Genomic DNA, 12855 nt, shown 5'->3' with positions numbered 1-12855 from the left:
CTCTCTGTATTTTTATAGGAACAAATAAAAGCAGCAGAAAGTAAACAAATAAGCTCAGGACTCACCGTGGCTTGGGAATTTTTACATCAAATGTAGCAAATTTAATAAGATGTCTGAAAAACGCATCCTTTTAGGTTGAAAAGCTCACGGGCTGAACCGCGGAGCGAAGTCTTTCTGCGTGTATTTAAGTAGGACAGCTTAAACAACCCGATCGTAGCAACATGGCTTCGGGAATAAAAGCCGGCTTGTCACAGTCAAAATGAATTTAATAAAATATTTAAACAATTTTCAACAGTGCTGCGGTGATACAAGGGAAAAAAAAACCTATCCTCATAATATCCAGTAGTAGAAGAATCGCTTTGAAAAGATTAAAGAGTGTAAACATAGAAGGACCTAAATAAACCTTATGTGCTTCAGTGCTGTTGGGTAAGTGTTTGTCAGGGGAGCATCGTAGGGCCTCATTAACTCCCTTGTTAGCATGGTTTTAGGCTGGGAGGGGAGGAAGGCAACGGTGTTAGGGTGAGGGATGTGGTCCAACTTGCAGCCATCCATGCTGAGGGCCTGGTTGAGGATGGGGATGAAGCCCTCAGGATCATCTCTGTGGGCTCTTTTTTCTCTCTGGGTTGGGGGATCCTTGAGGAGGCTCCAAGAGGCTGAGGTAGGCGATGGGTTCACCTTGGGGCAGCCCGTGCAATGGGAGGCTGTGGGATGCCTGCTGTGGGTGCCCCAGTGCTGTCCCAGGCTTTGTGCCAGGATGGTCCCCCAAGAAATCCTGACTTGTTGGGGTCTCTGCTGGTTCTTGTTCTTCCCATTTCTCCATTCATCCGTATTTGTCACGTCACCATGCTTCAGTGGCCACAAACATGCCCCATTTGGCTTGCCCTCCACCATGGCAGCATCTCACCAAGCTGTCACCCTATAGCAGAGGCCTTCTTCTCCTTTAACCCAAGAGAGCAGGTCTGCATGGCTCCTTGAAAAGCATCTCCCAGCAGCCAGAGGTCATCCATCACACTGCACTAATTCCTCATGTCCCTGCGGTAAGAGGATAGCTCGTGCCAAGGACTGCAGGTGTGGGGACTCTTATGGGATCATTGCCTGGAGGAATGTTTTCGGAAGCAAAGTCCTTGTTTTTCTTAAGCACCACGGGGAGAATAAGAGCAAAGAGGGGAAATGCACGGCCTGGGGATGCACACTAAGCAGCCAGACAGCAGCCCTTGCCAAAAAGATGCTTCAAACCGAGTCTGCAAGTAATCAGCTGTGTCAGAGAAATGACAACATTCAGCTATTTCATGTGATTTTTGTTCTTCCCCTCAGAACTGTGCACATAGCTTTGATTTACCAGAACAGCCAGTTCTCCCCACACCGTCTTGCAGGTTGTGGGGTTAAATGAGCAGAACCTCTTCATGGTGTTCTTGGGGTTATGGGGTCAAAGAGTGAGACTTTGCGATAAAGCCCCACTTGCCAAGAAGTGAATTTTGTCCGTGGCCATTTTTATATCTTGTTGGTTAAGTAAGGAGTGCAAAGGAAGACAAAAGCTCTGTGTGCATATGGGTGTGTTGGTAGAGGTTGAAATCTTGCTGTTGTCTGTAGGGATGGGGTGCTGCTGACGAGTGGGGTCGGACCTGGTGGCAATAAGTCCATGCCCCATTCCTTTGGGGCCCAGCAAAGCTGTGACTGCTGTTCATGAGCAGCGCTTTGCTTGCAGGGGCACGTTGCATTTGCAGAAAGCGTGATGGAAAAAAAAAGGATTGGGATACTGGGTGTTCTTGGAACTCTTGGATGTTCCCAGCGGCATTGCCGGGCTCTGAGTGTGCTGAGCCATGGGAAGGCTTCAGAAGTGCAAATGAAGCCACTGGAGCAGTGCTGGCAGCCCTATGCTGTGTCCTTATGTCTCTCCAAGCCAGCTGCAGGGTTTTCAAGCTGCCTCCAGCCCCAACTGCAATCCTCCTTGACAAGCACTCCCCTTCTGACCTGCCAAAATGCAAATCTTCCATGAAGGAGGAGAGGAATTTCCTGAGCAGGGTGAACAAGCTCTGCTGTTATCAGAGAGCCCCTTTGGAGTGCTGGGCAGTGGGAAGGCAAAAACTCACCCTACTGTCTCCTTATGTGATGGCCTTGGGGAAGTTGGGTTGTTAATGGGTTTCTCATGAAGAAGAGGGCTGGGCAGTGCTGTTAGGGCTCTGAGGGCTGGGGATGGGGCTGGAGCATCCCTGTGGCACCTGTGGGTTCTGTAAGGCTGCAGCAGGGCTGATTGGGAAGGAGAGTGTTGCAGTGTGATCATAAGCTGAGCCAAAGTAATGGTGGTGAGCACAGGCTGAAAGCACCAAGCATCCCCAATCCCAGCTGTGCAGACAGGCTGGGGATGCCCGCCTTGGGGTGGTGTCTTCACTGGGTGGGAACCATCAGAGATAGTGACAAGACTTTCAGCAGAACAAATGGCTTCATTTTCTAGGTCAGCCCTACGGGTTGGGCCGATGGCAGGCATGGAAAGCTGGCACTTCTTTTCAGCTTTTACCAGCTCCATGTTGCTGCAAAGCAACTTAAAATGCATTAGTGTCACATGCAGGAGCTGCACAGAGCGGCTTGACGGCATCTCTCTGTCACTTGTCCTTTTGCCTGCTGAAATTCCCATAGCAGAGAGGCAGTCAGCTTGCTGATTGTGTTTTCCCCCTGGTTTTATTTCACTTTTTGCTGGGGGTTGGGAGTTGCTTGCAAGCGTCACACTGGGGAGATGGGCTGCTACCAACATTTCAGTGCAAACACTGCACCCAGTGCTCATGTGGGGAGCAGAGATGGGAGCAGAGCGTGCACTGAGCAGTCCCTGTGTTCTGCACTATGCTGGCTCATGGGGGAAGCATTTCCCATCTGTGCCTGGGTGCACGCACATGGTTTGTGTTTGGTGGGAGGGGGCAGGGCCGCGTGTCCCATTGCAAACAGTTATAAATGATCAAGAGCAACAACAAAAAACCCGAAATAAATCACCGAGCAAACGTTCTCTGCTTTTGGCTGCCTCTTCATGAAGATGAATGTGGAAACCCAGCTCTGATGCAAGGCAGGTCCATGTGATTGCTGAGCTCCCTGCACATCCCACTGGGCTGGCTGCAATTGGGCATCCCCACTGCAGGATGGGTTTGCTCCCTGCAGGGTCCTTGCTCCTTGCTGTGCTTGCAGCCCACTTTCTCCCCTCGTGCAGTGGCATTGGCTCAAGGATCCATTTGGTGGTGTTCCCCTTTCTCTCTCTTTTTCTCACTTCTCCAGGTTGTAGGGAAACCAAATCTTCTGCCTTTCAAGCCAGAAGGTGGATGTTTGGGGAAATGGTGAGCATGCTATGATCCAATTAAACAAACCCCCTGTAATTGCTGTAATTTTTGTAATACCTACAAAACAGCCAGCTGGTGCAGACGGAGCTCCTAGCACATATTACTTCTTTTCAGCGCAGGGAACAGAAGGAGAAGGTTGCACCTCCACACTCAGTCAGGTGTGCCAACGGAGGGACGTGCTGCTGGGCTGCTCCCCCCTCCCCAGTGCCCCCCTCCACCAGCATGAAATCGGGCTGCAGTTTCAAAGCTGAAACATCAGTGCAGCCTCATCAGTGATGAGGGGGATAATTAGCAAGCGGGATGCTCGGTGAGGTGATGTTTGATGGTGCAGAGCTGTGAAGAGAGGTGGTGGTGGAGCTGCTAGAAGCTGGCTCTTGCATTATCACCATGGTGCTGCTGTGCAGAGCGCTTTCAGCTCAATGAAGGCACCGTGAGCTGCACTGCTGCCTTTTTCAGCCTGTTTCGGCGCTGTGCTTTACCAGCTACTGGCTAGCAATTTGCAGGGCTGTGAGTGAGCTGGGAGTATTTTAGGAGCTGGTGGTTTTCAGGAATGAGTGCTTTGCCTGTGCTTTATGACTATGATTCAAGCTGTCTTGGCTACCTCGCCCCCAAATTACCCGTGCGTGCAGATGTTTACGGGTCTGCTGGAGCCGTGGTGGAAGCCTGGGGCTGCACTTTCTTGCTGGCTATGAATAAAACACTGCAGGGATCCTCTCTCAGCCCTGGAGTTTCAAATATTAATAGGCTATCGCTTTCACGACAAGCAGTGCAACAGGTTGAGAGCGCTTTGCTGGGAAGCGTTTCCTCTTAGCGAGACCATGGATTTTAATGGCAGTGCAGTGTTGCTTGAATTATGGATAGCCCAAAGTGCTGGTCCACTGCGTGTCCATGGATAGAGGCGTCTTTGCAAGCAGGCTCTTCATCCTCTGTCATCGCTGAATGGCTGCAAGGCCCAATGAGCACAGAGCAAAGCGCACTTTGGGCATCCTCAGCCTCCTCCCGGCCTTTCACCCCCATGGCCAACTAAAGATGAGGAGGGGTGGAGAAATGCAGCCGTGCAATCCCAACAGGCAGACTTCCCCGCTGGAAATCGAGGTGGAAAACCTCCTTGTACCCTTCTGAAAAGGCAAAGCTTGCTAGCAAGGGCTGTCCAAACTCTGTTGGGTTTGGGCAGCCCATGCACAAAGTTAGCCAGCACTTTGTTCCCTGTGGCAATGCATTGGGTGATGCACCGCCTGGTTTGCTGGATGCAGTCCTCTCATTTTTCTTACATTGCTTTGTCTTTTTTTCTCTCTTCTCTCCTGCTTTTCTGGACCCACAGCAAACCCTGGAGACGAACCTCACCAACCTGGTTAAACGCAACAGCGAACTGGAGAACCAGATGGCCAAGCTGATACAGATCTGCCAGCAAGTGGAGGTCAGTGAGCACAGCGCGTGGCACTGGGGAGCTCTCAGCTGAGGCCAGGGGGGTGCACAGCATTGCTCTCACCTCCCTCCCACAGTGGGACTGTGCAGGGGATGGGATGGGCTACAAGGGTGCATGGGAGGCATTGCCTGCACTGAACCACTTTGGAGAGGTTGGTCTCAAGTGATGGAGGATTCCCCATGGATCTTGTCATGGTTTGAATGAAAAAAATCCACCTGCGTCCGTGACAGGGGCCGTGGGCCCCACAGGGGCCCTAGGCCGAAAGGAAAAAGTGAATTAGGAAAAGAAAACAGCGGCAACGATCTAAGGAGGCACACTTATTTACTAAATACTATATCGAAATACAGGATAACACAATATAATACAATATAATTGAAAATTGAAAATTGAGCTAACGAATCAAGCAAAATAGGAGAGAGAATGAGTCCCGTAACCGAGAGGCCTACTGTGAATCTAGGCGAACGGCTGAAGGCTCCCACACACTGCCCTGAACGCCAGAACTCGAAAGAACATCAGTCTAGCCTGCGACTGAGTTAATATAGAGTCCAGGTCCCGTGACCCATCGTGTTGCTCTCTGGGAGATGTAGTCTTCTTCTGTAAGTTGCACATTCAGTAAAATTATTCATGTTTTATATGATGTTATGATGTGGAATACTGATAGCAAAATTACAACATTATTAAACCATGACAGATCTGTAGCGTGGGAAGGGGAAGAAGGTGTTGGTGTGACTGTGAGCTGCTGGGAGGAGATCTGTAGGCTCTGTTGCCTTATATTTCTATGTGTTCCTGTAGCCTGTAGTGTCCTCCTGGGGTCAGATGTGTTCCTGTTTCATCTGGAGCTCAGTTGGAATCTGATGGGGAAGCTGATGGGGGCTGAAGTGCTGAAAAAATATTGTCTGCAGCATCTCAAAGTGCAGAATCTGGCCATTTGTCCATCCCCCCAGCTGGCCAAATGCAGTCATGATCCTGGAACCAATGTTGCTGCAGGTGCAGGCGAGGATGCGTTGTGAAGCCTACAGCTGCTGGCAGGGATCTGGGGGCTCAGGGGTGTGCCTTTTCCTGGGGGATGTTGTTGGCTTTTGCAGCCCACCTCCACAGGAGCAAAGCCAGGCAGCTGCAGCTTGGAAGGGGACAAGGGCAGCGGTGCTGGGAGCATCTGAGCACACAGTGGTGATCTTCTGCACTGGGAGTGCAGTGCAGCTCTCACCTGTGGCACAGGGATGGTGTACCCTGTGGAAGAAGGAAGAGCTTTCAGCCCAATTGGATGGGAGGAGGTGCTGCAGTCATGGCTCTTTTGAGTCTCTCATCCTCTGAACCTCTCACCCTCCTGCAGACAGCCTGTCCTCTCATCTCTGTTGTGGCCTTGCTTTCCTTCCTGCTCCCAAACAGAGGCACTGTGCCTCCCTGCATCCTTCCTGCTGTCAGGACAGTGATTGTGATCTCCCTTGCTTGCTGGGGCCAAAGAGCAGAGGTGGGGCTGATGGCAGCAGCACATGGAAGGGCTTTGTGCAGGGATTACAGGAGAGCGCTGGAGGGAGAGAAACCACCTTTAATCCCACCAAAGAAAGGGGCTCGGCTGACCTTGCTGCTTTGACCACTAGATCTGCAAAGCCCCTCGTGTCTGGATGTGCATCCCTTGTTTGCTTTTGCAGGGGAGCTCTGTGCCAGTCATGCTCCTTGGCTGCAGCTGCTGGGCAGTGAGCTCCTGTGAAACCTTCAGCAGGAAGAAAAGAGCTAATACCTCACTGTTGTCTCCAAGTACATACATCAATTAATAGCAAATTCATTTGCAGCTTTGTTTGCTGAAGTGATACAAGAAAGGGGCTGTTGCAATTAATTACTTCTTAATGGGCCATTGATTTTGCAGTTGCTGAGTTGAGCAGCGGGTTCCTTGAACCAGAGCCTTCCCAAGGAGCGAAGGCACCGATCTGCTGCAGGGATTGCTGCTGTGGGGCCAAGGGCTTTGCCAGTGCTTGAGGGAACACGAGGGGGATTTGTTTGACTCTCAGTCACTGCAGTGGGACCTGGCTGGGAGAGTGCAGCCCTGGGGTTTCCCATGTGCATTCTCAGAGCTGCCTGCATCACCATCCAGGCAGGTGGAGGTGTGGGTGTGCAGGAAGGCACAGGGGGATGCAACGATGGGGGATGCAGGGATGTAGGAAGTGGGGATGCAGGGGTGTGGGGATATAGGAAATGGGGATTTGGAGATGTAGGGATATGGGAACAATGCAGGGATGCGAGGCTACAGAAACATGGGGCTGCAGGGATAAGAGTATGCAGGGAAGCAGAGACTCAGGGCTGCAGGATATGGGGATGTGCACATACAAGGGTGCAGGGATGCTGTGTGCACCATCTGGAGTCATTTCCCCACGGTGTTGCACATGGAGGGGGGATCTGGGGGATGGAAGAAATGTTTGTCTGTGGAGCTTCATTTTGCTCCTCACCATCTGCATCTGAGAGATGGGGCTCTGCCTCTCCTCCATCAGCACGTTGCTCTACAAGTGCCTGCCGTGCTCAGGACCTCTCACCATGGAGGGGTGCAGCCGAGGCACAGGGAAGACACTCTGGAGGGAGCAGGAAGGGTCTGCGTGGGGGTGGGATCTGTATTGTGCTCCTGGGGATGTAGAGCTCTGATTGTACCGCTGCCTTCCTGCTGCTCTGAATAGGTCTTATTCCCACCCCCCAGCCCCCAACTTCCTCGCAGCAGATTTTGAAGATTATCCTGTTTTTCTCAGCTGAGTTATCCTCGCAGACCGTCAGCCGTCTCCCACTTTGCCATTGCATAACCTGCTGGCCAGCTTTAAAAAAGATCTTGTAGCAAATGTGTTTTGCTCAGGGTTGGCTTCGCAGTTCTCTGCTGTTGGAGATCACTCCGAGAGCACAACGTGAACAAATCCTATTTCTGTCCTGCAGTTGGCTGCTTGATTTCAGCAGCAGGGCTCGGGTCCCTGTCTCAGCTCCCGATAAGACTTATGCACCCAGCACTGCTGAGCTTCCAGAAGGGAACATGGACACTGGGGGAAGCTCATGGCTTTGTTCCATTTCCTTGCTGCTTTGCTCGGAATGAAGGCCAGAGCAGTATTACTACAGGAGGGGAAGGAAAGCCAAGGGGCAGAGGACCCTTCCTGGAGCTCCTTGCTGGGTATGGACATGGCCAGGGCAGTTCTACAGCTGCAGGCTCTAAGCTCTGGGAGATCCCTGCAGCGGGTTGTATTCCTTCACCACCAAACCATCAGTACTTGGGTCAGGGAGGGAGAAGTACCAGCAGCCAAGGGAGGTGTCATAGTGCAGGACGCTGTTCTGGGTGCTCACTCCATTCCCCCTTTTAGTGCAATGGAAGTAGGAGCTCCCAGAGGGGTTCACATCCCACTTCCTATCCCAGCTGATGGAGCGTGGCCACCTGTAGTCCCCAGTCTTTTTCAGAGTGCAGTGCCCCGTGGTGGCATCCCCAGCAGCTCCAACCATGCATGTCTTTGCTTTCCCTGCCCAGGTGAACACAGCCATGCACGAGGCCAAGCTGATGGAGGAGTGCGACGAGCTGATGGAGATCATCCGCCAGCGTAAGCAGGTCATTGCTGTCAAGATCAAGGAGACGAAGGTAAGTGCCAAGTGGGTTCCCAGGGCTCCTGCTGCAAGGACCAGGCTTGCAGTTGCTTGCATCAGCCCAGACAGCTTCCTCAGGGCTTTTCTATCACTGCAGTGCTGACATAATAACGTAGAATTAATATTTAAGGGCCATCCAAGCCCTGTGCTGCATTGTAGCCCTAGGCAAGCTTTCCTGCCTTACTGAGCCTGGGTGCTCTTTGGGCTCCCACTCTGTGCACCCATTGCAGCACCCAGAGCTGAGCTGTGCTGCTCGTCCTGCCAGGAGTATCACCACCCCAGCACTGGGGTGTCCACACTCAAGGACTTGGGATCAGCTCACCCCGTGTGCACCTGTGTAAGAGCCAGTGCTGCCTTCGGGCAGTGTGGATCCTCTTCTGCAGGAGTGGAAGCTTGGAAACGTGTGCTTTTATCCCAGCCGCTTCAGGAAACATATTTTATGTAACGGTGCCTTCTGCTGGTCCATCTGTCTGTCTGCCTCTCACTTCCCACCCTCTCCCCCGAAAGCTTTTTGACTACGTTGTCCAGTTACAGGCAGGCTTGGCAGAGCGCTGGCACACAGAGATGGGTTTTCCACCAGGTTGGTTTCTGGGGAGAGCAGAGAGGCTCCCACGTGTGCCCCACACCGGCAGCAGAAGCTCAGCTGTTAGTGAGCTCTAAGCTGGTGCCTGAGCAGCTGCAATTCCAGCTGCCCAAGTGTGATGTGGGGCTGGAGGCAGTGGGGCACTGTGAGAGGATGATAAGCAGCTGGTGAGCTGGGAGCACAGCACAGCCCCTGGGAACCCCTCTGTGGTTCTCCTTGCGTATCCCCAGGGCTCCCAGCATCTCTGCTCTGAGCTGCTCGGGATGGGAGGTGTGAGATATGCAGTGGTTTCTAAGCAGAGCCTGAGCTGCAAACAGTGGAGAATTTAACAAGCACAGAAAAAGAAAGCAGAAAGGAGAGAGCTGGGGTTGGTGGCTGCCTGGGGAGAGCTCAGACTGCGCAACAAGAAGCGTGTTGAATTACCTTTGGGTTCTCCACTTCTGGGCTGCTCTTCCCAATGAGAAGCCCAGCACAGAGCACGGGTGGCTGCTCGCTCTGCAGACAAACCCCTCTCTTTTACAGTGGAAAAAGCATCAGCTGTGCAGGGAGGCAGCACGAAGCGATGGTCACCAAACACCAGCCCCAGTTCTCCCCCTGCACCTTTTGCCATTGGGGACTTACAGACCTGTGGATCCTGGTGTCCCTGGGGAGGCTGTGAGCTCCTGGGGCTGCAGTGCAGGCGGTGATGCCATGTGGGGACACATCCCCATGCACCGGAGCTCCTCTGCCTTCAAACATCACAGACCACAGCTGCAGCCCAAGGCTTGTGGAGCTTGAGAATCCCCAGAGATGAGCACTTGCAGGCTCTGCTGTGTGTGCTGGGAGGTGGTCAGAAGGAGCTGGTGCCTGGGCACACCACCTTCAGAGCCATGCCTGCCTGCTGCTAGCTGAGGCGAGCCCCCTGCCCTTCCTTTCCTCAGCTGGAGCAGTTTAAGCCCATCTGCTGGCTTCCCACCCCTCTGCTGTTTGTCTGCAGTTCACACAGTGGTTCTGGAGCTGGGAACCCACTGCCCTGCAAGGGGCCTGGGTATCAGCATGGAATCAGTGGGATTTGCTGGCTGAGGAGGGATTGACAACGCTGACACCTGGGAGAGCAGCTCCAGCAGGTGCTGTCAGCTCCCAGCATTCCAGCTCAGCTGATTGATGAGTTCCAGGCACTGTGGGCATGGACTGACAGCGTGCTGGGGGGGCACGGGGTGATGCAGCAGCGTGGGGGGGTTATCATTAAAGAGATGAAAAACAGGAGGAGGGATTGATATGAGGATGAGCTGTGTGCAGGTGAGCAGTGCAGGGCACCAGCTGTGCCCCTGGGATGTGGGGTGGGATGGCTGTGGGTGGGCACGTGGAGCACAGGGGGTGGGGATGGACCTCCAGTCTTGTGGCTGTTTCATTGCCTGCTCTAATTCAGTACACCCTGCAGAAACATGACAGCTGCAACCCATGAGCAGTGCTGGGGATGAACATTGCTCCTTCAGCTCGGCTCTTGCTGTGTGGTGGGAGTTTTGAAGGGGTTTTCACCAATCTTTTCCCCTGTAGAAGTGACATTTGGTTGGGTTTCTCTGCTCCCTTGAGCACTGGTGGCACTCCCACGAGTCCTGTCACCAATCCTGTTGTTTTTGCTTCTTCCTTTGTGGCTTGCTTGATGCTATCAGTAAATATCCCCCAGGGAGCCCCACAGGAAGGGGTCAGAGGGTCCTGGAGTGGGTCAGCACTGTGCAGGAATGATTGGGCTGCAGGTGGGTGTGGAGCAGAGGCTGCTGTGCCCTGTGTTGGGGTGCACTCTGGTGCTGCTTTCCCAGCTCCCATGGCCATCCTGCTGAGCTCCACCACCTTACTGTGCTCACCCCACAGGTGATGAAGCTGAGGAAGCTGGCCCAGCAGGTCGCCAACTGCCGGCAGTGCCTGGAGCGCTCCACAGTCCTCATCAATCAGGCAGAGCACATCCTGAAGGAGAATGACCACGCGCGCTTCCTGCAGACAGCCCGGAATGTGGCGGAGAGGTGGGTGGCAGCTTGGTTGCCCAACCGCTGTGAGGTATCCTGCAGTGATCCCATTATGTCCCCCAAGTGCTGCCCTCGGATAGCACTGCTGGTGGTGGCAGGGCAGGAGCTGTGTGGCACCTCTGAAGGATGCTGAGGGATGCAGCCTGACTCCCCAGTGGAGCAACAGCAGTGGGAGCAGCCATGTGGGGAGAGCCAAGATGGGGCATAGGGATGAGACCCCCAGCAATGGACCCCCAGCTCTATGCCCCATCCCTGCCACTCCACTGGGTGTTGTGCTGCATCACCTGCTGTCCCCTGCTGTCACCGTGGGGCTGCTCACCCCCTTCCCATCAGCCAGGAGTCGGGAGCAGAGTGCACCCCGATGCGGATTGATGGGCTCTTCTCTCCTTTCAGGGTCGCCATGGCAACTGCATCCTCTCAAGTTCTGATACCAGATATCAATTTTAATGACGCCTTTGAAAACTTCGCCTTGGATTTTTCCAGAGAGAAGAAACTGCTGGAGGGTTTGGATTATCTCACTGGTGAGCACACAGGCACATAACCCCTGCTCTGCCCCCCAGCACTGCCTCCTTCTCCCCACTGAGCGCTGATGGGGGGGATATTAAACCAGGTCAATAGTGGGCCATAGTAGGACAGAGGCCACCGGGTTGTCCCCAAGGCAGTGATGTGTTCCCATCATCCTGTTGGCACCTCAGGAGTTCAGAAAGTGGGGAAAAAATGTTGCTCTCCACCAGTGAGGGAGGAGGTGATGACCTCGGGGTGGGCAGGGGGACAGCCAAGGAGACATGGGAATAAACTGCTTACTGTGCCATGCTGGGGCTGGAGAGCCAGGGGGAGGACTGGGGGCTGTGGAGAAGTGAGGATGTTGTTACTCAGTGACTTGTAAATGAGGCTCTGCTCCCTGCGTGAGCCCCATAAAGAGCAAATAAAGCCCAACAATGAGGAAACATCAGTTTGTTGAATTCATTCCCTGCAGCACCGAACCCTCCGTCTGTGCGTGAGGAGCTCTGCACCGCCTCCCATGACACCATCACAGTCCACTGGATCTCAGAGGATGAGTTCAGTGTCAGCTCCTATGAGCTCCAGTACACCATCTTCACCGGGCAAGCCAACTTCATCAGTAAGTCACTGCTTATTGAGCAGCCCCCAACCCAAAAGTAGACACTGCAGAAGTGGGGATGCAGATCTCATGTTCTATGGGAGGGCAGGGCCTGGTGCATCAGCTGGGGGCTCAGATGGGGAGCAGCAGGAGATGCCTGGGGGCTGGGCTTTGTGGTTTAATTTCCTCCCTTCCTACAGTGATCAGAATGGACTCTCAGCTCTTTAGCACCAGGTGATTGCCATGGCAGAGGGAGGTGGTGGAAAGGGCAGGGCTTAGAGCTGTGATGGCCCAGCAGCCCCCAAGGATGGGAATGGCACATCTGCACTCTCCATCGAGTCTTCCTCATCACTCACTGTCAGAAAATGTTATTTAAAAGCCAAACACAGGAGCTGGTTTGGTTGCACTTGGAGGAAAGGGACATATGTGGGGTAGAAGAGTGGCTCGGTCAGAAAGCCAAGGACTGTTTGGCATGATTTCATGTTATGCAACCTTATTCCTGAGATATGAGGGGGTTTGCATGGATGTGTTAATGGGAGCACAAAAGTACATCTTTCAGTCTGTCCATCTTGGAGCGGTGCCTTCAGGAGAGCAGGATGGCCATGCACTGCTGTTCTGCTCCTGGTTGTACCTTGGGACTCTCAGGGCTGGAGGATGTGTTCCCCAGATGCTTTGCATGGACTTTTTGGGCTTCCATTAGCTTATCTAACCCCACAGGGAGACGAAGGCTGGGGAAGGCTGTGAAGTGCCCCGTGCTGCATGCAGGAAGCTGCTGCAGCCAGGTCCTGCTGGCTGCTCCCAGAGCTGATAAATGTGTATCC

General features: G+C 53.4%; 1 protein-coding gene across 4 annotated transcripts in view; it reads left to right on the top strand.

Annotated features, from left to right (window-relative positions):
* Window positions 1-12855, top strand: part of MID2 (midline 2) — a 48739-nt gene that overhangs the window by 26937 nt on the left and 8947 nt on the right. For all 4 annotated transcript variants that reach the window (XM_015860187.3, XM_015860186.2, XM_015860189.3 and 1 more), the window contains exons 3-7: window positions 4642-4737; window positions 8237-8344; window positions 10784-10932; window positions 11329-11456; window positions 11912-12055. In XM_015860187.3, coding sequence (XP_015715673.2) covers window positions 4642-4737; window positions 8237-8344; window positions 10784-10932; window positions 11329-11456; window positions 11912-12055 — 625 coding nt within the window. The remainder of the gene's footprint in view (window positions 1-4641; window positions 4738-8236; window positions 8345-10783; window positions 10933-11328; window positions 11457-11911; window positions 12056-12855) is intronic.

The sequence above is a fragment of the Coturnix japonica genome, chromosome 4 (assembly GCF_054131305.1).
Source record: "Coturnix japonica strain WE chromosome 4, WE-NBRP24, whole genome shotgun sequence".
NCBI lineage: Eukaryota > Metazoa > Chordata > Aves > Galliformes > Phasianidae > Coturnix > Coturnix japonica.
The sequence above is the reverse complement of the archived record's forward strand: the minus strand, read 5'-3'. Positions and strand labels throughout refer to the sequence as shown.